The 25,159-nt window shown below is 41.9% G+C and overlaps 1 protein-coding gene across 1 annotated transcript in view; it reads left to right on the top strand.

The window, feature by feature from the left end:
• The first annotated feature begins 8,247 nt into the window (after positions 1 to 8,247).
• LOC124122515 (dual oxidase 2-like) overlaps positions 8,248 to 25,159 on the top strand; it is a 66,946-nt gene continuing 50,034 nt past the window's right edge. The window contains exons 1-3 of the mRNA XM_048403732.1: positions 8,248 to 8,663; positions 10,712 to 10,816; positions 20,409 to 20,573. Of these exons, the coding sequence (XP_048259689.1) occupies positions 8,615 to 8,663; positions 10,712 to 10,816; positions 20,409 to 20,573 (319 nt within the window). The 5' untranslated portion in view covers positions 8,248 to 8,614. The remainder of the gene's footprint in view (positions 8,664 to 10,711; positions 10,817 to 20,408; positions 20,574 to 25,159) is intronic.

Below are 25,159 nucleotides of genomic sequence, written 5' to 3'. Positions count from 1 at the left end.
CTGTCCCTACCCCCGAGTATATTCTATCTTGTGCCTGTCCCTACCCCCGAGTATCTTCTATCTTGTGCCTGTCTCTATCCCCGAGTATATTCTATCATGTGTCTGTCCCTACCCCCGAGTACATTCTATCTTGTGTCTGTCCCTACCCCCGAGTATATTCTATCTTGTGCCTGTCCCTACCCCCGAGTTCATTCTATCTTGTGCCTGTCCCTACCTCCGAGTACATTCTATCCTGTGTCTCTCCCTACCCCCGAGTACATTCTATCTTGTGTCTGTCACTACCTCCGAGTAAATTCTATCTGTGTCTGTTGCTACCCCCGAGTACATTCTATCTTGTGTCTGTCCCTACCTCCGAGTACATTCTATCTTGTGTCTGTCCCTTCCCCCGAGTACATTCTATCCTGTGTCTGTCCCTACCTCCGAGTACATTCTGTCTTGTGCCTGTCCCTACCTCGGAGTACATTCATCTTGTGTCTGTTTCTACCTCGGAGTACATTCTATCTTGTGTCTGTCCCTACCCCCGAGTACATTCTCTCTTGTGTCTGTCCCTACCTCCGAGTACATTCTGTCTTGTGCCTGTCCCTACCTCGGAGTACATTCATCTTGTGTCTGTTTCTACCTCGGAGTACATTCTATCTTGTGTCTGTCCCTACCCCCGAGTACATTCTATCTTGTGTCTGTCCCTACCTCCGAGTACATTCTATCTTGTGTCTGTCCCTACCCCCGAGTACATTCTATCTTGTGCCTGTCCCTACCCCCGAGTACATTCTATCTTGTGTCTGTCCCTTCCCCCGAGAACATTTTATCTTGTGCCTGTCCCTAAATCCGAGTACATTATATTTTGTGTCTGTCCCTACCCCCGAGTATCTTCAATCTTGTGCCTGTCCCTACCCCCGTGAACATTCTATCTTTTGTCTGTCCCTACCCCCGAGTACATTCTATCTTGTGCCTGTCCCTACCCCCGAGAGCATTCTGTCTTGTGCCTGTCCCTACCTCCGACTACATTCTATCTTGTGCCTGTCCCTACCCGCATATTATTCTATCTTGTGTCTGCCTTACCATGAGTACATTCTATCTTGTGCCTGTCCCTACCCCCGAGTACATTCTATCTTGTGTCTTTCGCTACCTCCGAGTACATTCTATCTTGTGTCTGTCCCTACCCCCGAGTACAATCTATCTTGTGCCTGCCCTTACCTCCGAGTACAATCTATCTCGTGCCTCTCCCTACCCCCTAGTACATTCTATCTTGTGTCTGTCCCTATCCCCGAGTACAATCTATCTTGTGCCTGCCCTTACCTCCGAGTACAATCTATCGTGTGCCTCTCCCTACCCCCTAGTACATTCTATCTTGTGTCTGTCCCTACCTCCGAGTACATTCTATCCTGTGTCTGTCCCTTTCCCCATAACATTCTATCTTGTGTCTGTCCCTGCCTCCGAGTACATTCTATCTTGTGCCTGTCCCTACCCCCATAACATTCTATCTTGTGTCTGTCCCTACCCCCGAATATATTCTATATTGTGCCTGTCCCTACCGTCGAGTACATTCTATCTTGTGTCTGTCCCTAACCCCAGTACATTCTACCTTGTGCCTGTCCCTACCCCCGAGTAAATTATATCTTGTGTCTGTCCCTACCCCCGAGTACAATCTATCTTGTGCCTGTTCTTACCTCCGAGTACAATCTATCTTGTGCCTCTCCCTACCCCCTAGTACATCCTATCTTGTGTCTGTCCCTGCCTCCGAGTACATTCTATCCTGTGTCTGTCCCTTTCCCCATAACATTCTATCTTGTGTCTGTCCCTGCCCCCGAGTACAATCTATCTTGTGCCTGTTCTTACCTCCGAGTACAATCTATCTTGTGCCTCTCCCTACCCCCTAGTACATCCTATCTTGTGCCTCTCCCTACCCCCTAGTACATCCTATCTTGTGTCTGTCCCTGCCTCCGAGTACATTCTATCCTGTGTCTGTCCCTTTCCCCATAACATTCTATCTTGTGTCTGTCCCTGCCTCCGAGTACATTCTGTCTTGTGCCTGTCCCTACCCCAATAACATTCTATCTTGTGTCTGTCCCTACCCCCGAGTATATTCTATCTTGTGCCTGTCCCTACCCCGAGTATATTCTGTCTTGTGCCTGTCCCTACCCCCGAGTATATTCTATCTTGTGCCTGTCTCTATCCCCGAGTATATTCTATCATGTGTCTGTCCCTACCCCCGAGTACATTCTATCTTGTGTCTGTCCCTACCCCCGAGTACATTCTATCTTGTGCCTGTCCCTACCCCCGAGAGCATTCTGTCTTGTGCCTGTCCCTACCTCCGACTACATTCTATCTTGTGCCTGTCCCTACCCGCATATTATTCTATCTTGTGTCTGCCTTACCATGAGTACATTCTATCTTGTGCCTGTCCCTACCCCCGAGTACATTCTATCTTGTGTCTTTCGCTACCTCCGAGTACATTCTATCTTGTGTCTGTCCCTACCCCCGAGTACAATCTATCTTGTGCCTGCCCTTACCTCCGAGTACAATCTATCTCGTGCCTCTCCCTACCCCCTAGTACATTCTATCTTGTGTCTGTCCCTATCCCCGAGTACAATCTATCTTGTGCCTGCCCTTACCTCCGAGTACAATCTATCGTGTGCCTCTCCCTACCCCCTAGTACATTCTATCTTGTGTCTGTCCCTACCTCCGAGTACATTCTATCCTGTGTCTGTCCCTTTCCCCATAACATTCTATCTTGTGTCTGTCTCTGCCTCCGAGTACATTCTATCTTGTGCCTGTCCCTACCCCCATAACATTCTATCTTGTGTCTGTCCCTACCCCCGAATATATTCTATATTGTGCCTGTCCCTACCGTCGAGTACATTCTATCTTGTGTCTGTCCCTAACCCCAGTACATTCTACCTTGTGCCTGTCCCTACCCCCGAGTAAATTATATCTTGTGTCTGTCCCTACCCCCGAGTACAATCTATCTTGTGCCTGTTCTTACCTCCGAGTACAATCTATCTTGTGCCTCTCCCTACCCCCTAGTACATCCTATCTTGTGTCTGTCCCTACCTCCGAGTACATTCTATCCTGTGTCTGTCCCTTTCCCCATAACATTCTATCTTGTGTCTGTCCCTGCCTCCGAGTACATTCTGTCTTGTGCCTGTCCCTACCCCAATAACATTCTATCTTGTGTCTGTCCCTACCCCCGAGTATATTCTATCTTGTGCCTGTCCCTACCCCGAGTATATTCTGTCTTGTGCCTGTCCCTACCCCTGAGTATATTCTATCTTGTGCCTGTCCCTACCCCCGAGTATCTTCTATCTTGTGCCTGTCTCTATCCCCGAGTATATTCTATCATGTGTCTGTCCCTACCCCCGAGTACATTCTATCTTGTGTCTGTCCCTACCCCCGAGTATATTCTATCTTGTGCCTGTCCCTACCCCCGAGTTCATTCTATCTTGTGTCTGTCCCTACCCCCGAGTATATTCTATCTTGTGCCTGTCCCTACCCCCGAGTTCATTCTATCTTGTGTCTGTCCCTACCCCCGAGTATATTCTATCTTGTGCCTGTCCCTATCCCCGAGTATATTCTATCTTGTGTCTGTCCCTACCCCCGAGTATATTCTATCTTGTGCCTGTCCCTACCCCCGAGTTCATTCTATCTTGTGTCTGTCCCTACCCCCGAGTATATTCTATCTTGTGGCTGTCCCTACCCCCGAGTTCATTCTATCTTGTGTCTGTCCCTACCCCCGAGTATATTCTATCTTGTGCCTGTCCCTACCCCCGAGTATATTCTATCTTGTGCCTGTCCCTGCCCCCGAGTACATTCTATCTTGTGCCTGTCCCTACCTCCGAGTACATTCTATCTTGTGTCTGTCCCTACCCCCGAGTATATTCTATCTTTTGCCTGTCCCTACCCCCGAGTACATTCAATCTTGTGCCTGTCCCTACCCCCGAGTATATTCTATCTTGTGCCCGTCACAGTCTACGCCTCACACTGTCCGCAGTATCCGCATCAGAAAGTACGGATAATGGCCCTCTGTATGCTACCAAGGTAACACGGCATCAGCCGTCAAAGGCAATATATCATATATACTCAAATAGCAAGTAAATATGTTCAGATTGCAAAGTAAGATAAGGTTACAGTTATGACGTACTAGTATTTAATTTATGTATGTATTTTTTGTTCCCTATTTGATGAATGCGGGTGAATTAAACAGTGAATATATCGTGAATCAGTTGGAACAACTTCCGCCACAACAAGATATATTTAGACGTGGGTAAAACGATGTGGAAATATGAATATCAATTGCAAATACTAACCCAAAGGAAACATTTGTATACAAATAATGACGACATTTATCAAGACCATGTCAAGCGAGAACTGCAGACTGTCAAAAGCAAACTGAAAAAGAAAAAGAAGCGACCGTAAAATATAACAACTTGCACTCAAAGTTCACATATTTTATTGATTGTATTTACAAACCTGGGGTACAAATTATTTCTATTTGTCATAATGATATTTTATATAGGTCACGAGATCGGTTTTACATTTAGTTTTACTTTCATGCGCCATAAACGTACAACCGACTAATTTTGTCGCCTGAGACTCCAGCTGCGTGATTGGCATTCTAGAAGTTGGCAAATAAGAAAGAAAAACGTACAACTTGATGGATAACAGCTTCTGGTTTATTGCATATAGCGACTTTTCGATGTAGATTCTTACACCGTTATCAAGCTGGCTACACCGTTACTCCATGATGAATATACATCGAAACGCTGCTATATGCAATAAACAAGAACTTCTTTGATAGGCATTTAGAAGTTGGAGTACTAAGTAAGGATAAGAATTTATGGATGAACAACTTCTTTATTACAATTAAGAGCGACGTTTCGTATGTAGGTTCTAACACCGTTATCAAGCAAGTGATTTACAGAGTGTAGTAGGCAAGTATATATACAAGTAGGAGGCAGTGTTTATACAGTAGAGTAGATATTGTTATACTGGAGTAGAGAAGACGTGTGTACACACAAGGGTAGTGATGACAATCATCGGTGAAGTCAGTGCCTTAAACAAGGGATGTAGTCAGTAATGTAAACAACGGGATTATGGCTGATTGGGGTCTTTGATGAGTTGATGGTACGCCGGGGCTCGATTCCCGACATTGGTACAATGTGTGAAGCCAATTTCTGGTGTCCCCAGCCGTGATATTGCTGGAATATTGCTAAACGCGGCGTAAAACCATACTCACTCACTCACTCACTTATGACGACTTATGACTGCCAGGCACACCTTGCCTCGCTCACTGAGTGAAGACACAATTGTCTTCATCATCTCTCTACCCGGACCGAGTTGGAAATAGTTGTTGAACTTCCCGAGTCGTCATCAGCCAAGGACCAACAGCATAATTACGTTGATGCAAACACCCGTATAGAGATTCTGAGGACAATTGTTCAACAACATGACCAGTAATTTGTTTCAAAATGTTTCTCGAAGTATGAGAAATAAATAAGTAGTTCGCAAAGGGATACCATGCCTGGCTAGCTACCCCGACTCTACCGATTGGGAAGCAAAGCACTCAGATCAGATCGACTTCATGCTAGGTTTTCCACAGATTAGGATGTAGCCTTGTTATTCAGTTTGAAGGCCAAATCCGATATACAAATAACAATTTCCGAGTATGAAACAGACTGTAGTGGCAATATATATCATTTTAAACAATGTTTAACGAATACTTCTTTTATATGCATGATAAATAAACAAGCATGCTGATTTCATATGTTTAGGATAGTTCGTGGTAATTATGCATATTTACATAAGTCATACACGCCTTTGGTAACTATTTCCGTCTAGCAGCAACACAAGTAGCGCATACATGAATAGTAGCGTAAAACATGATAGTATCCTCTGTAAATGTACCTCGATCACATAAAGGACAGTTTCTCACACATACATCAATGTTTTGCCACCTACCATCCTTTCCCAATCGTAGAGGCTCCCTCTGAACTTCACTGAAATGTTTCGAAGCTTTAATTCCCTAATTGCATAAAGATACTTCTCTAGTTCTACCAAACATTAAGTTCTCTAAAATGGCAATATCTTGAGCAATGAATCTTTTCTTTACATTAGATATCCAATTTGATGACACATAATGGTAACACAATCCTTCAACATACTTATTAAACATTTTATACACTTTGGAATCTCCTCAGTATTTTATTATTGAAGCCATAGGAGGCCATAATTTCCATAGCTTTGCTCGATTGAATCCAATGTCGGTCTTAAGCCAATAAAAGTAACATATTTATGCGCGTTCGGTACCAAATTCAATCGAGTGCGATTAAGCTATAGATAACCTGGCTTCACAATGATTACACAATAGGTTTATCTACTAGGAAATACTGTCAGTTCCTCATGAACTCAGTAACAAGTGCTCAGTCACCAGGCTCACAACATCCGCCAGTAGGTGCAGCGCTGTACACAGTACACAGTGTATCCAAGTCATCGTGACCCCCGTGTTCCGCTACGTGAGCCCCACGTGCTACCCTTTCATCAGAGTGTGTCAGCACTACCTACATCGTCTCAGCCACCACTGGGAGGAATCCATATTGACGCTAGTTTCACTTGGTCACGTGGCTATCACATTAAAGAACACAATCCAGTGACAGACGTGATTTTCGTATAAGATTGCTCTATATCAGATTGTATACCAAATCTCGTTTTTGCTATAAGGGTAAAGGTTTTATGTTGATAACGGCATTAGCCGAGAGAACGTCGGGTTTGGTTGAGTCACGCTTGTTACACAGTGAAGCGGACGTACTTCCGTCTATAGATGAACCACACATACGTTAACTCTTATATCACGGATACTATCATAAATATTATCTCTGAAATAGCTTCCCATTTGTACCCAGATCTAGGTTTTTGTGAGAATTCACGATCATTATTTCTTATATCGTTTTCGCTCACACTTCCCAATCATGACTGTATAAAGAGTTCCTTGTTAAAACAAACTAACGCTAAAGGAGTGGACGTCAAGCTATATTTCAATAATCAGCATATTATATGTGTAAACCACTGAACAGTCCATCATGACAGCAACCAGCCACACACTTGCACGACATCGGTTACTACGTACTTCCAGTCCCGTTCCACAAAGCGATCTTAGCGCTAAGCCGTTCGTTACCTTTACTTGGACATAGAGTTATGACGACCTTTATGCTAAGATCGCTTCGTGGAACGCGGCTCTGAGTCTTACCTACGTATGGTTGCACAGGTTATGGATTATAATTTGTAGATTAAAATATAAGCTATCCCCGTTTCTGATAACATACTGTTGTGGTTTTGAGAAATAGATAGTCTCAAGACATACCAGACGATACTTCAAAACGAATAGGTCTTCGGATATACAGTGAAAACCACTTCAGGAAGGAAAACACAGAAAAGGGCATGTTGAAAATAGTGGAGAAGTCTAGTCAGACCCACCAAGGAGTATTGGAAGCCTAAGGGTATCAGCTCTTCCCGTCGGCATTTGTGGCTGAATATGGGTTCACTGGAGTGTTTAAGCAGTAAGGGTTAACTGGAGTGCTCAAGCTGTAAGGGTTAACTTGAGTGCTCAAGCTGTAAGGGTTAACTTGAGTGTTCAAGCAGTAAGGGAACTGGAGAGTTGAAGCTCTGAGGGTTAACTGGAGTGTTCAAGCAGTAAGGGTTAACTGGAGTGCTCAAGCTGTAAGGGTTAACTTGAGTGTTCAAGCAGTAAGGGAACTGGAGAGTTGAAGCTCTGAGGGTGAACTGGAGCGTTCAAGCTGTAAGGGTTAATTGGAGTGTTCAAGCTGTAAAGGTTAACTGGAGTGTTCACGCTGTAAAGGTTAACTGGAGTGTTCAAGCTGTAAGGGTTAACTGGAGTGTTCAAGATGTAAGGGTTAACTGGAGTGTTCAAGCTCTGAGGGTTAACTGGAGTGTTCAAGTTGTAAGGGTTAACTGGAGTGTTCACGCTGTAAGGGAACTGGAGTGTTCAAGCTGTCAGGGTTAACTGAAGCGTTCAAGCTGTAAAGGTTAACTTGAGCGTCAAGCTTTAAAGGTTAACTGGAGTGTTCAAGCTGTAAGGGTTAACTGGAGTGTTTAAACCTTGATCCCTCTACAACACCTTTCGACTGCCAACTCTTGCCGAAGCGCTACTGGTGTATTCACAGTGGATACAGATTACAGTAAACACAACACGCTGAACACTGATTACATGAGCTTGAAGCGTTCTTTGCCTGCCAGTTATAGCCGCTGTCACTGCTGAAAGTAGAGGGCCCAGCAAACACGATGTATATGTTAGAATGCGTGTATTGTGGCAAAGTGAGCGTGAACCTATACACATGCGGTATTGCATTGTAATGTATTGTTCTGATCAGTATGCTGTTTTATCATGATACAGTCAATACACAGCCAGTAAGCCCCGTCTAACCGCAGTGCGCAACAACTTGCACAATACACATAGTGTCTATTCTACATTTATTATTTAGTCACGTTCTTCATTTACATATATGCTCTGAACGATTAACAGTTAACATCCCATGTCCTACTGAACAAGGAAGTAAATTTACGAGTGTCTGTTACCGGCCTCAGGAGGAGTCACACTCAAGCAATGCATCGCCAGGGACACATCGCTCTTCGTGTGGTGCTCGTTATAGCAGGTACGTGCATTTTTATAATACATGTTACACTTGTACAAGAGAAGCGCATTTAATGAAATAGGGGCACCGTCTTCGGGGCAAGGAGACGGGCGAAGAATTAAAATTCCTTCGGTCACCTTTTCGTCACGCCTGATGCAGGGTATATGCTACTGACATGCATTGTTGCATGTATTATATTGTTGGGATGCATGTGAAAGGGGGGGGGGGGGGGGGTAGATAACAGACTGTTTTACTATGTTTAGTCTGTGTACCGGACTCAGAGGGGATAGATAACAGACTGTTTTACAATGTTTAGTCTGTGTACCGGACTCAGAGGGGATAGATAACAGACTGTTTTACTATGTTTAGTCTGTGTACCGGACTTAGAGGGGATAGATAACAGACTGTTTTACTATGTTTAGTCTGTGTACCGGACTTAGAGGGGATAGATAACAGACTGTTTTACAATGTTTAGTCTGTGTACCGGACTCAGAGGGGATAGATAACAGACTGTTTTACAATGTTTAGTCTGTGTACCGGACTCAGAGGGGATAGATAACAGACTGTTTTACTATGTTTAGTCTGTGTACCGGACTTAGAGGGGATAGATAACAGAATGTTTTACAATGTTTAGTCTGTGTACCGGACTCAGAGGGGATAGATAACAGACTGTTTTACAATGTTTAGTCTGTGTACCGGACTCAGAGGGGATAGATAACAGACTGTTTTACTATGTTTAGTCTGTGTACCGGACTTAGAGGGGATAGATAACAGACTGTTTTACAATGTTTAGTCTGTGTACCGGACTCAGAGGGGATAGATAGCAGACTGTTTTACTATGTTTAGTCTGTGTACCGGACTCAGAGGGGATAGGTCACAGAATGTTTTACTATGTTTAGTCCAGACTCAGAGGGGATAGATAACAGACTGTTTTACTATGTTTAGTCTGTGTACCGGACTCAGAGGGGAAAGGTCACAGAATGTTTTACTATGTTTAGTCCAGACTAAGAGGGGATAGGTAACAGAATGTGTTACAATGTTTAGTCTGTGTACCGGACTCAGAGGGGATAGATAACAGGCTGTTTTAATATGTTTAGTCTGTGTACCGGACTCAGAGGGGATAGGTCACAGAATGTTTTACTATGTTTAGTCCAGACTCAGAGGGGATAGATAACAGACTGTTTTACTATGTTTAGTCTGTGTACCGGACTCAGAGGGGATAGATAGCAGACTGTTTTACTATGTTTAGTCTGTGTACCGGACTCAGAGGGGATAGATAACAGACTGTTTTACTATGTTTAGTCTGTGTACCGGACTCAGAGGGGAAAGGTCACAGAATGTTTTACTATGTTTAGTCCAGACTAAGAGGGGATAGGTAACAGAATGTGTTACAATGTTTAGTCTGTGTACCGGACTCAGAGGGGATAGATAACAGGCTGTTTTAATATGTTTAGTCTGTGTACCGGACTCAGAGGGGATAGGTCACAGAATGTTTTACTATGTTTAGTCCAGACTCAGAGGGGATAGATAACAGACTGTTTTACTATGTTTAGTCTGTGTACCGGACTCAGAGGGGATAGATAGCAGACTGTTTTACTATGTTTAGTCTGTGTACCGGACTCAGAGGGGATAGATAACAGACTGTTTTACTATGTTTAGTCTGTGTACCGGACTCAGAGGGGATAGGTCACAGAATGTTTTACTATGTTTAGTCCAGACTCAGAGGGGATAGGTAACAGAATGTTTTACAATGTTTAGTCTGTGTACCGGACTCAGAGGGGATAGATAACAGGCTGTTTTACTATGTTTAGTCTGTGTACCGGACTCAGAGGGGATAGGTCACAGAATGTTTTACTATGTTTAGTCCAGACTCAGAGGGGATAGATAACAGAATGTTTTACAATGTTTAGTCTGTGTACCGGACTCAGAGGGGATAGATAACAGACTGTTTTACCATGTTTAGTCTGTGTACCGGACTCAGAGGGGATAGATAACAGACTGTTTTACTATGTTTAGTCTATGTACCGGACACAGAGGGGATAGATAACAGACTGTTTTACTATGTTTAGTCTGTGTACCGGACTCGTCACATGGACAAAGCGGGATTGAGAAGGAACTTCATCCTCAAAATGGATTCTACAACAACCTATTCGAGCCTGAATGGGGGACCACAGGTCGGTGATTATTCTTTACTGCTTTGAGTGTGTGTGATCAAGTATGAAGCTCTTGTTGAATATTATTACGTAGCGCGGTCTGCGTGACGCCCAGATATTGTCTCTCCCCATCATTAATACATGTTACAGATTCTTTAAGACGACAGTAAAAACTGCAATACGTAAGAAAATGATGATGATCACCACATCTGATTATATCATGAATATATGTTATTATGTTCCGGGTATACTACAGTGAATTCTCGACAAGTAGAAACCGTTTAAGTGGACAAAACTCTTACGTAGATACTTGACTTTGGTCCTGGCAGGCTCACTATATCAGTATCATTATTTTATATCTGATAAGTAGGAACCTCTAAGTAAAAACCGGTTATCTAGATACATTTCCTTGGCCCCCAACGACATGCTGCAGGGTAAATTTGACTTGGTAAGTGGAACAGCAGTCAATGTGGTCGTAAACACACGACTGACTAAATAGAGTAATTAACAGACAAATGGAAGTATATATATGGCGTCAATTTCCAGATTGGATCTGCTCAAAGGCGCTTTTGCATGAGTCTGGTGGCCAAAGTGAGAGAGAGAGCTCAGTGAGCGTTGTAGGCGGATTGGAACAAATAGGTTTTTAACAGTCCCTTAAATTGGTTGATATCTTTGGCACTTTTGATGTTGACGGGAATGCTGTTCCAAAGCGTTGGGCCGGCCTTGGCAGAGCACCGGTCACCAAGTGACATAGTCCTGGTTTGGGGCACAAACAGGAGCTGACTGTTACCAGGCCTGAGTGATGGTACTGGTTGATATAGCTGCATCACTTCACTGATGAGGGTGGACCGATATCATGAAGTGTTTTTTGTACAAACACAAGTAGTTTGAATTCGATGCTCTTTGCGATAGGGAGCTAGTGTAGTTGCATTAGAGCAGGTGTGATATGCTCGTACTTCCCAGCACGGGTTACCACTCTGGCAACTGCGTTCTGAACACCTGAATCCCTGCGATCTGGTATCTAGGCTACCCGTCCAGAAGAGCATTACAACAATCCAGCCGGGATATAACGAAAGACTGAATGAGAGATGGATTGATGTGTTTCCTGATAGGCCAATATCTCTGATATTGTAGTATGTCAGTTTGCAGATGTTACTGATGTGACCATCGAGACTTTAACCAGAGATAATATCTATGTACCATTTGGAGTTAGGACATTAGGCAAGAAGTAGGAATCTTTATGGTTCCAATTATGCTCGCCTCTTGCGGATCTCTTTCGTTATGCGCATGAATCGGAATTTCTGCTCGGATTGGCGAAGCTAAAAGAAGGTAATTTGGCCAAGAAGGTTAACTTATGCTTCAAGTATATCGATGATCCGATATGCGTCAATAACCACCAAATAGCCAGTTCCCTTCCACTGATTCACACACCTGAACTAGAAGTAAAGGAGACCAGTGAGACCGGCTCACCCGTTTCATCTGTTTACATCTTTTCATACAGATTCAGGGTGACAGGACACTCACCACAAGACTGTATGACAATATATTTTGTGGATGTCACGCAGTATTCCAGCAGCTCCAACCCTTGATTTCTACATTTCACAACTTTTGAGGTAGATTCGAGCATCTTTTATGCCAAGATTTCAAAGAGCGTCATGCAATTCTTGCTCAGAAGACCACAGCATTTAAAGCCTCATTAAAGCTTTCAAAAAGATTTATGATAGACATGTGGAGGACATTTCCAAATTTGTCGCATCAGTGATTTTGATTTGTACCAAATGTGCCTGTGTTTTTTTAAGTGAACAATTGATTTGGTTTTGTATGTGTTTGTGACGGGTGCAGTGGGGCAGGATACGCTCACCTTTTCGCGAACACCTGGTATCATCACTAATTGATAGTGATTCATAAACACACTCTCAGGATATAGTCGGAATCGTACAATCGACTCTGGTTTTGGCAGAGATTTGTAATTAATGTGGAAAGGTCTTTGTCGTATATTATCATTATAACTTATCACAGCTTATACCTTTCAGATACCTACTGGTACATAGATATATATCTACTGAAAGTCGTGACACACACATTCGGATCTTTACGTAACCATAACACATCTAGCGAAAATCGTGACACAAACAAGCGGTGCCTTCCGTAACCATGACATAGAACATTTTTATGTTTGCGAAAATTCCCGCAACTTTGTCCCCGTCCTGCGAGGGTCATAAAGGTGTGTAACCCCGGATGCAGGCAAGATACTTCATAGTCATGTGACATCTGTGAACACATGCTATTGGTTTAATTCCATTAGAAATAGATCAATTTATGAAAATCGCGTTTTCAGGGAAGTAAGATCTTTTACAAATTTGTTTAGTTTATAAAGGTATGGTTGAACTGTAGAACACGCTCAGGGTGGCAGCTGTAACATGTAACATCAAGTTCATGAAACCAGAACTGCTTCATGATATGAAAGACAGACGCAGGTGTTGTTCGAAATTACAGCCAAGTTTATTACTGATAAATGTTTTTTGAACCCTGAAACAATTGTAAAACATTCATTACACAAAATATAAACATATGCTGACATCAAATATTTCATTACATTTGATGATATATACAAAATGCTATAACTACTAATTGATAAACTTACATCTCATCAAAACTTAATTAATCTTATAACATAAACATACTCAACCTGCATATATACTTATATATGCGTATCATATAAATAGAGTAACACAAACGTGACATGATACATTTACTATCATGTATACATACAATGTACAATATATGAGAAATATATATAAAACCTAGTAAACCCACCAAGTGTGTGGACCTGGGTTCATCAGTCCAGACACAGACCTCTGCACAAGTAATACAGCTACATCGGCACGACAAATAAATGAATATACACACTGTGCAGACCAATCTGATAGCAGCAATATTACTACAAACAGATACATAGTGTTATTGCAGAGTAACTTAAAACATTTCTAAAATATAATAGTAAAACCCTGATTCATTCATACATTCATACATTCTACATTCATACATTACACGTTCATATATACCAATATGTAACCAAGCAACACATATGTTTCCTATTCTTACTTTCATACTTTATACTTTCATACATCAGCTTCACAGTGATTGAAGATTTAGTTAAATAGTATTTTAGGCCTAATCTTAGCGCTTACTGAATTATTTACCTTACGTAAATAATAACACTTGTAATGCATTCAGAATCACAACTAGTTACTATGATCTAGCTAATATTTACAACATGACAAAAACTGCCAAATTATCAACAACATAAACATAATATACCTACAAATCCTAGGAATACGTACAAACAATAAAATATCATCAAAAGACCAACGTTTAGAAGTGAATTCCAAAGTCCATAAATCAAACACCACAATTAGTCCAAATTGTGAATTCCAAAATATCCAATATACGTGATACGTGCGTTCGACAGTAACATCAAATGTGATCTCTACTGTAGTAAAACTAAACCCTTTAAACTGGAGACAGTAAGCTGGAAAGATAAACACAAAGGGGCTGTGAGGGGCACGCTTGGGCAGGCTGTTGTGTGATAGTGCACTAGGTGATTGAGGCTGTGGCAAAGTACTCATGCAGTAAGCTGAAACAGAGAATTAGGAAAGCTAAAGTGTGAAGTATATAATGTTTAAAACATACTTGACTGAACATTTTATTCAGTAAAAATCTAAACTAATAAAACTCTGAAAATATATACAATTATCTGATCCTGTCACATTCATAAAAAGTAGTACACGACAGACGGCAATGTTCAGTAGGACCATCCCAAGGTGCTGCCTTCAAAGTCGGCTTTCATGTTGAAGAAATACGTTTATAATTGAATGTTACAAAAATCTACACTTTGTAATTGTACCATTTCGAAATTATTAATAATGCCAGAAAAGAAACGGACATTCTTCGGGAGTTCAAATGATTCAAACAACGTTATCTCTATTTGCAAGTCTTTTAAACATGTTTGAAAAACTCCCGAACCTGTTGTGTCTATATACATACTATTGCAGACGTTTTAGTAAATCACCCTGAGTTGTACACAACAAACTTTTGAATTATATACGAATACGAAATGATATTCTTCTGCAACAGATATATCACAAACAGGGTACAGGCGTTACGGATGACAAAGTAGACACAATTGATGGATAACATCTTCTTCCTTTACTGTGAAGGCACAAGTAGACACAGTTGATGGATAACAACTTCTTTCTTGACTGTGAAGGCACAAGTAGACACAGTTGATGGATAACATCTTCTTTCTTGACTGTGAAGGCACAAGTAGACACAGTTGATGGATAACATCTTCTTCCTTTACTGTGAAGGCACAAGTAGACACAGTTGATGGATAACAACTTCTTTCTTGACTGTGAAGGCACAAGTAGACACAGTTGATGGATAACATCTTCTTTCTTGACTGTGAAGGCACAAGTAGACACAGTTGATGGATAACAACTTCTTTCTTGACTGTGAAGGCACAAGTAGACACAGTTGATGGATAACAACTTCTTTCTTGACTGTGAAGGTACAAGTAGACACAGTTGATGGATAACAACTTCTTCCTTGACTGTGAAGGTACAAGTAGACACAATTGATGGATAACAACTTCTTTCTTGACTGTGAAGGTACAAGTAGACACAGTTGATGGATAACAACTTCTTCCTTGACTGTGAAGGTACAAGTAGACACAATTGATGGATAACAACTTCTTTCTTGACTGTGAAGGTACAAGTAGACACAATTGATGGATAACAACTTCTTTCTTGACTGTGAAGGTACAAGTAGACACAATTGATGGATAACAAATTCTTTCCTGACTGTGAAGGTACAAGTAGACACAATTGATGGATAACAACTTCTTTCTTGACTGTGAAGGTACAAGTAGACACAATTGATGGATAACAAATTCTTTCTTGACTGTGAAGGTACAAGTAGACACAAATGATGGATAACAAATTCTTTCTTGACTGTGAAGGTACAAGTAGACACAATTGATGGATAACAACTTCTTTCTTGACTGTGAAGGCACAAGTAGACACAATTGATGGATAACAACTTCTTTCTTGACTGTGAAGGCACAAGTAGACACAATTGATGGATAACAACTTCTTTCTCTACAGTTTGGCACAAAGTAGACACAATTTATGGATAACAACTACATTTTTTACTGTGAAGGCACAAGTAGACACAATTTATGGATAACAACTACATTATTGACTGTGAAGGTACAAGTAGACACAATTGATGGATAACAACTTCTTTCTTGACTGTGAAGGCACAAGTAGACACAATTGATGGATAACAACTTCTTTCTTGACTGTGAAGGCACAAGTAGACACAATTGATGGATAACAACTTCTTTCTCTACAGTTTGGCACAAAGTAGACACAATTTATGGATAACAACTACATTATTGACTGTGAAGGTACAAGTAGACACAATTGATGGATAACAACTTCTTTCTCTACAGTTTGGCACAAAGTAGACACAATTTATGGATAACAACTACATTATTGACTGTGAAGGCACAAGTAGACACAATTGATGGATAACAACTTCTTTCTCTACAGTTTGGCACAAAGTAGACACAATTTATGGATAACAACTACATTATTGACTGTGAAGGTACAAGTAGACACAATTGATGGATAACAACCTCTTTCTTTACAACATAGGCACAAAGTAGTCACAGTTTGATTGATTACAACTTCTTTCTGTACTGTAAAGGCAGAAAGTAGACACAATTGAGGGATAACAACTTTTCCTTTACAGTAAAGGCACAAAGTACACACAATTGATGGATAACAAATTCTTTCTGTACTGCAAAGGCACAAAGTAGACATTGGTGGTGTACCGTTAGATATATAATAGAGGTGTAGCTAAACAGTATCAGGTGAACTGGGTAGTGTAATGTTAGATATATACATACAGGTATAGGTAAACTGTGTCAGCTGAGCTGGGTGGTGTACAGTCAGCTATATACATACAGGTGTAGGTAAAGAGTGTCAAGTGACATTGGTGGTGTACCGTTAGATAAATACATACAGGTGTATGTAAACAATGTCAGGTGACATTGGTTGTATACAGTTAGATATATAAAAGAGGTGTAGGTAAACAGTGTTAGTTGACATTGGCGGTGTACAGTTAGATATATACATACAGGTGTAGCTAAACAGTGTCAGGTGACATTAGCGGTGTAAAGTCAGATATATACATACAGGTGTAGCTAAACAGTATCAAGTGACATTGGCGGTGTACAGTCAGATATATACATACAGGTGTAGGTAAACAGTGTCAGGTGACACTGGTGGTGTACCGTTAAATATATAGCAGAGGTGTAGGTAAACAGTGTCAGGTGACATTGGTGGTGTAAAGTTAGATATATACATACAGGTATAGGTCAACTGTGTCAGCTGACCTGGGTGGTGTACAGTCTGTTATATACATACAGGTGTAGGTAAACAGTGTCAGGTGACATTGCTGGTGTACAGTCAGTTATATACATACAGGTGTAGGTAAACAGTGTCAGGTGACATTGGTGGTGTACAGTTAGATATATACATACAGGTGTAGGTAAACAGTGTCAGGTGACATTGCTGGTGTACAGTCAGTTATATACATACAGGTGTAGGTAAACAGTGTCAGGTGACATTGGTGGTGTACAGTCAGATATATACATACAGGTGTAGGTAAACAGTGTCAGGTGACATTGGTGGTGTACAGTCAGTTATATACATACAGGTGTAGGTAAACAGTGTCAGGTGACATTGGTGGTGTACAGTTAGATATATACATACAGATGTAGGTAAACAGTGTCAGGTGACATTGGTGGTGTACAGTCAGTTATATACATACAGGTGTAGGTAAACAGTGTCAGGTGACATTGGTGGTGTACCGTTAGATATATACATACAGGTGTAGGTAAACAGTGTCAGGTGACATTGGTGGTGTACAGTCAGTTATATACATACAGGTGTAGGTAAACAGTGTCAGGTGACATTGGTGGTGTACCGTTAGATAAATACATACAGGTGTATGTAAACAGTGTCAGGTGACATTGGTGGTGTACAGTTAGATATATACATACAGGTGTAGGTAAACAGTGTCAGGTGACATTGGTAGTGTACAGTCAGTTATATACATACAGGTGTAGGTAAACAGTGTCAGGTGACATTGGTGGTGTACAGTTAGATATATAATAGAGGTGTAGCTAAACTGTGTCAGGTGACCTGGGTAGTGTACAGTCAGTTACATACATACAGGTGTAGGTAAACAATGTCAGTTGACATTGGTTGTATACAGTTAGATATATACATACAGGTGTAGGTAAACAGTGTCAGGTGACATTGGTGGTGTACAGTTAGATATATAATAGAGGTGTAGCTAAACTGTGTCAGGTGACCTGGGTAGTGTACAGTCAGTTACATACATACAGGTGTAGGTAAACAATGTCAGTTGACATTGGTTGTATACAGTTAGATAAATACATACAGGTGTATGTAAACAGTGTCAGGTGACATTGGTGGTGTACAGTTAGATATATACATACAGGTGTAGGTAAACAGTGTCAGGTGACATTGGTAGTGTACAGTTAGATATATACATACAGGTGTAGGTAAACAGTGTCAGGTGACATTGGTGGTGTACAGTTAGATATATAATAGAGGTGTAGGTAAACAGTGTTAGGTGACATTGGCGGTGTACAGTCAGATATATACATACAGGTGTAGGTAACCAGTGTTAGGTGACATTGGCGGTGTACAGTCAGATATAGACATAGAGATGTAGGTAAACAGTGTCAGGTGACATTGGTGGTGTGCAGTTAGATATATACATACAGGTGTAGGTAAACAGTATCAGGTGACATTGGTGGTGTACAGTTAGATATATACATACAGGTGTAGGTAAACAGTGTCAGGTGACATTGGTGGTGTACAGTTAGATATATACATACAGGTGTAGGTAAACAGTGTCAGGTGACATTGGTGGTGTACAGTCAGTTATATACATACAGGTGTAGGTAAACAGTGTCAGGTGACATTGGTGGTGTACAGTTAGATATATACATACAGGTGTATGTAAACAGTGTCAGGTGACATTGGTAGTGTACAGTTAGATATATGAATACAGGTGTAGGTAAACAGTGTCAGGTGACATTGGTAGTGTACAGTTAGATATATACATACAGGTGTAGGTAAACAGTGTCAGGTGACATTGGTAGTGTACAGTTAGATATATACATACAGGTGTAGGTAAACAGTGTCAGGTGACATTGGTGGTGTACAGTTAGATATATACATACAGGTGTATGTAAACAGTGTCAGGTGACATTGGTAGTGTACAGTTAGATATATGAATACAGGTGTAGGTAAACAGTGTCAGGTGACATTGGTGGTGTACAGTTAGATATATACATACAGGTGTAGGTAAACAGTGTCAGGTGACATTGGTGGTGTACAATCAGAAATATACATACAGGTGTAGGTAAACAGTGTCAGGTGGCATTGGTGGTGTACAGTTAGATATATAATACAGGTGTAGGTAAACAGTGTCAGGTGACATTGATGGTGTACAGTTAGATATATACATACAGGTGTAGGTAAACAGTGTCAGGTGGCATTGGTGGTGTACAGTTAGATATATACATACAGATGTAGGTAAACAGTGTCAGGTGACATTGGTGGTGTACAGTCAGTTATATACATACAGGTGTAGGTAAACAGTGTCAGGTGACATTGGTGGTGTACAGTTAGATATATACATACAGGTGTAGGTAAACAGTGTCAGGTGACATTGGTGGTGTACAGTTAGATATATACATACAGATGTAGGTAAACAGTGTCAGGTGACATTGGTAGTGTACAGTCAGTTATATACATACAGGTGTAGGTAAACAATGTCAGGTGACACTGGTGGTGTACAGTTAGATATATACATACAGATGTAGGTAAACAGTGTCAGGTGACATTGGTAGTGTACAGTTAGATATATACATACAGATGTAGGTAAACAGTGTCAGGTGACATTGGTAGTGTACAGTCAGTTATATACATACAGGTGTAGGTAAACAGTGTCAGGTGAAATTGGTGGTGTACAGTTAGATATATACATACAGGTGTAGGTAAACAGTGTCAGGTGACATTGGCAGTGTACAGTCAGTTATATACATACAGGTGTAGGTAAACAATGTCAGTTGACATTGGTTGTATACAGTTAGATATATAATAGAGTTGTAAGAAAACAGTGTTAGGTGACATTGGCGGTGTACAGTTAGATATAGACATAGAGATGTAGGTAAACAGTGTCAGGTGACATTGGTGGTGTACAGTGAGATATATACATACAGGTGTAGGTAAACAGTCAGGTGACATTGATGGTGTACAGTCAGATATTTACATACAGGTGTAGGTAAACAGTGTCAGGTGACATTGGTGATGTACAGTTAGATATAGACATAGAGATGTAGGTAAACAGTGTCAGGTGACATTGGCGGTGTACAGTTATTAGTTAAAGAAACAGTGACTCATCATAATCAGCATGATATTGCAGCCGGTGTTTCTGGCTTCAGGTAACGAGTTGCTCCGGTCAGCACAGGCCTCCTACAGTGACCAGGTATATGAGCCGAACCAACAAGGACGACCTAACCCCCTGGACATCAGCCAGGCGCTTCACGCCGCCGGCAGCAGCGGAGACGCATCGACATCAGGCAAAAATGCCATGCTGGTATATTTTGGTACGCGCAAGTATGACAAGATAAAATCTGATGATGGCAAGGGTCGTTACTCAAGTACAGAGATGTGATGTGTGTAGGAGATTGATATAGGGCATAGAGTAGTGTTGTGTGTCCGAGAGTGATATAAAGTAGTGTTGTGTGCAGGAGAGTGATATAGAGTGATGTTGTATGTATGCGGGAGATATAGAGCATAGAGTGATGCTGTGCGTAGGAGAGTGATATAGAGTGATGTTGTGTGTAGGAGAGTGATATAGAGCATAGAGTGCTGTTGTGTGTAGGAGGAGGAAGTAGAGCATAGAGAAGTGGTATGTAACCGAGAGTGATATAGAGTGACGTTGTGTGTAGGAGAGTGATATAGAGCATAGAGTGCTGTTGTGTGTAGGAGGAGGAAGTAGAGCATAGAGAAGTGTTATGTAACCGAGAGTGATATAGAGTGATGTTGTGTGTGGGAGAATGATATAGAGCATAGAGTGATGTTACACCGCTTTTAGCAATATTCCAGCAATATCACGGACACCAGAAATTGGCTTCACACATTGTACCCATGTCGAGAATCGAACCCGGGTCTTGGGCGTGACGGGCGAACGCTTTAACCACTATGCTACCCGACCGCCCCGTTGTGTGCAGGAAAGTGATTTGGAGCATTGAGTGATGTTGTGTGTAGGAGAGTGATGTAGAGTATAGAGTGATGTTGTGTGTAATAGAGTGATATAGAGTGATGTGTATAGGCGAGTGATATAGAATATTTAGTGATGTGCGAAGGAGAGAGATATAATGCATAGAGTGCTGTTGAGTGTAGGAGGGGGAAATAGAGGAAAGAGTGGTGGTGTTTGTGTAGGAGAGTGACATAGAGTTGACTTGAGTGTATGAGAGAGATATAGAGCATAGAGTTTTGCTTTGTGTCGAAGAGTGATATGGAGTATTGAGTTGTGTTATGTGTAGGAGAGTGACATAGAGTTGACTTGAGTGTATGAGAGAGATATAGAGCATAGAGTTTTGTTTTGTGTCGAAGAGTGATATGGAGTATTGAGTTGTGTTATGTGTAGGAGAGTGACATAGAGCATAGAGTTTTGCTTTGTGTCGAAGAGTGATATGGAGTATTGAGTTGTGTTATGTGTAGGAGAGTGACATAGAGTTGACTTGAGTGTATGAGAGAGATATAGAGCATAGAGTTTTGTTTTGTGTCGAAGAGTGATATGGAGTATTGAGTTGTGTTATGTGTAGGAGAGTGACATAGAGTTGACTTGAGTGTATGAGAGAGATATAGAGCATAGAGTTTTGTTTTGTGTCGAAGAGTGATATGGAGTATTGAGTTGTGTTATGTGTAGGAGAGTGACTTAGAGCATAGAGTTGAGCTGCGTGTATGAGAGTGATGTAGAGTCTCTTGTGTGTAAGAGAGTGATAAAGAGCATTGTATTTGCTGTGTGTAGGAGAGTTACATAGATGAGTGTGTGAGAGAGATATAGAGCATAGAGTTTTGTTTGTGTCGAAGAGTGATATGGAGTACTGAGTTGTGTTGTGTGTAGGAGAGTGACATAGAGCATAGAGTTTTGTTGTTTGTAGGAGAGTGATATAGAGTGACGCTGTGTGTAGGAGAGTGACAGAGCATAGAGTGAAGTGTGTAGGAAAGTGACATAGAGTGATGTTTTGTGTAGGGAGTGATATAGAGTGGTGTTGTGTGTAGGTGAGTGACATAGTGCATAGAATAATGTTGCATGTAGGAGAGTGATATAGAGTTACCTTGTGTGTAGGAGAGTGATTTAGAGTCGTGTTGTGTGTAGGAGAGTGACATAGAGTGATGTTTTGGTAGGGAGTGATATAGAGTGGTGTTGTGTGTAGGTGAGTGACATAGAGTGATGTGTGTAGAAGAATAACATTGAGTCTGTTGTGTGTAGGAGGGTGATATAGAGTATAGAGTGATGTTGTGTGTAGGAAAGTGATGTAGAGCATAGAGTGATGGTGTGTGTAGGAGGGTGATATAGAGTATAGAGTGATGTTGTGTGTAGGAAAGTGATGTAGAGCAAAGAGTGATGTTGTGTGAAGGAGAGTGACATAGAGTTTCCTTGTGTGTAGGAGAGTGATGTAGAACATAGAGTGGTGTTGTGTGTTGGGGGGTGACATGGAGTGGCATTGTGGGTAGGAGAGTGACATAGAATTGCCTTGTGTGTAGGAGAGTGATGTAGAGCATAGAGTGGTGTTGTGTGTTGGGGGGGGGGGGGGGGGGGGACATGGAGTGGCATTGTGGGTAGGAGAGTGACATAGAGTTGCCTTGTGTGTAGGAGAGTGATGTAGAGTTTCCTTGTGTGTAGGAGAGTGATGTAGAGCATAGAGTGGTGTTGTGTGTTGGGGGGTGACATGGAGTGGCATTGTGGGTAGGAGAGTGACATAGAGTTGCCTTGTGTGTAGGAGAGTGATGTAGAGTTTCCTTGTGTGTAGGAGAGTGATGTAGAGCATAGAGTGGTGTTGTGTGTTGGGGGGTGACATGGAGTGGCATTGTGGGTAGGAGAGTGACATAGAGTTGCCTTGTGTGTAGGAGAGTGATGTAGAGTTTCCTTGTGTGTAGGAGAGTGATGTAGAGCATAGAGTGGTGTTGTGTGTTGGGGGGTGACATGGAGTGGCATTGTGGGTAGGAGAGTGATATAGAGTTGCCTTGTGTGTAGGAGAGTGATGTAGAGTTTCCTTGTGTGTAGGAGAGTGATGTAGAGCATAGAGTGGTGTTGTGTGTTGGGGGGTGACATGGAGTGGCATTGTGTGTAGGAGAGTGGTGTAGAGCATAGAGTCTGTTGTGTGCAGGAGTGACATGTAGGCTTGAATGTTTCGAAACTACCTTAGCAATGAACTTTTTCATCACATGTCGCCATCTCAAGAAATAACATGAATTGGAAAATCTGAAGAAGCAGCTTTCAGTTTGAACCCTCTCAAGTAATAGATTTGAAACTCGTGAGTAAACAGTATATATTAGATCTACTTTCCAATGCGTGTTAACATGTTGAATAGGAGGAACGTGTGATTTTATTTGTATGTTATGTTAAACACACCTCCTTGTGTACAATGTTTTATCATGCGTTTGATCCACGTAGCTCGAGGCAGCATCGTAATGAGACCAATGGCGTCACGTGAGATGTGCACACAGAGATCTCCCCAACACATACACTTGCTACCAGGTATCGGGGTTATTGGTGAATTGTGAATTGGTGAATTCCCTCAGTGATAGTTTTACTACCATTACTAGAGTCTTGTATTGATATTCATACATTGATTCAGTTTTGTTTGATTTACTCGGTGTAGGTAAACATACATATCAGTATTAGTGACATTATATATATAACGTCACCATGGGTAAATATATGAGAAACCTTATTTGACCAAACACTGTAAACATACTTTGAGACATATTAAAAAGATGGAACTTGGCAAAACTGATCACCATGGTTGAAATTAAAGTGTCAATTGTGCTTAAAGTGAAACACAACACTAGTCTCTGAGTAAATGGAATCACAAGTCAGTATCTCGTGTGTCCGCCATATGCATTGATGACTGCCGTGCAACGTCGATACATGAAATGGATGAGGCGGTTCATGAAGGCCATATGCATTTGAGTCCACACCCTGAGGAACGCCTGACGCAGTTCAGCTGCAGTTGTCCGCCTTGGTCGGACGTCATTCAGGCGTCTTTGAATCTCGCCCCACAGGTGCTCAATGGGATTTAAATCGGGACTGTGGAAAGACCACTGCATAGTTCTGATGCCATTCTGCTGGAGGAAGTCTCTTGTTGCTCTCGCAGTGTGGGCACGGGCGTTATCAGGCTGAAACTCGTGGTTGCGGCGACGTGCCAAATGAGGTATGGCGTGTGGTCTGAAGACTTGATCAATGTACCGATCTGCTGTGACACCATTGCCTCTCCCTGGGCCGATGTTCTGGAAGACCACAGGGCCGACCCTCTGAGCAAGACCAATTCTACCCCACACCATGATGCTCGGACCACCTCACGAGTCTCTCTCAACAACACAAGCATCCGAATAACGTTCCCCGCGGCGAAGCCAGTTTCTCTCTCTCTGCCATCTGCTGTTGAGATACAGTAACGGCTCTCGTCTGAGAAGAGGACTCTTCTCCACTGCTGGTGGCGCCAATGCTGGTGCTGTGTTGCCCACTGAAGACGGTCCCAGCGATAACGTGGTGTCAGAATGGGTCCACGGTGTGGCCTGTGACAGTGGAGGTGTCTGCTCGTCAATCGTCGACGCACGGTGTCCGCACTAATGTGTCGTTGGTGTGTCCCCATGGTCTGTCGAGCAGTTTCCGCAGCCGTAACAAAGCGATCTTGAAGATGCTGTTGCACAATCTGACGATCCTGACGTCGGGTGGTGACCTTTGATCTTCCACTACGTGCTCGGTCATCTGTAGTGTTGGTGGTCTGGTACCGTTGCTGGAGCCTGTATATGGTCCTTACGTGGACTTGAAATGCACTGGCTACTTGCCGGGCGGTTTGTCCAGCTGGCAATCATCCAAGGGCTTGGTGTCGCTGATTTCTTGTCAGTCTTGGCATGTGGTAGCAATCCAATTACGAATGAATGTTATCCGATCTTGGTG

The sequence above is a fragment of the Haliotis rufescens genome, unplaced genomic scaffold (genome assembly GCF_023055435.1).
Source record: "Haliotis rufescens isolate VD_foot unplaced genomic scaffold, xgHalRufe1.0.p SCAF_1, whole genome shotgun sequence".
Lineage (NCBI taxonomy): Eukaryota > Metazoa > Mollusca > Gastropoda > Lepetellida > Haliotidae > Haliotis > Haliotis rufescens.
This window is presented reverse-complemented; position numbering and strand designations above follow the sequence as displayed.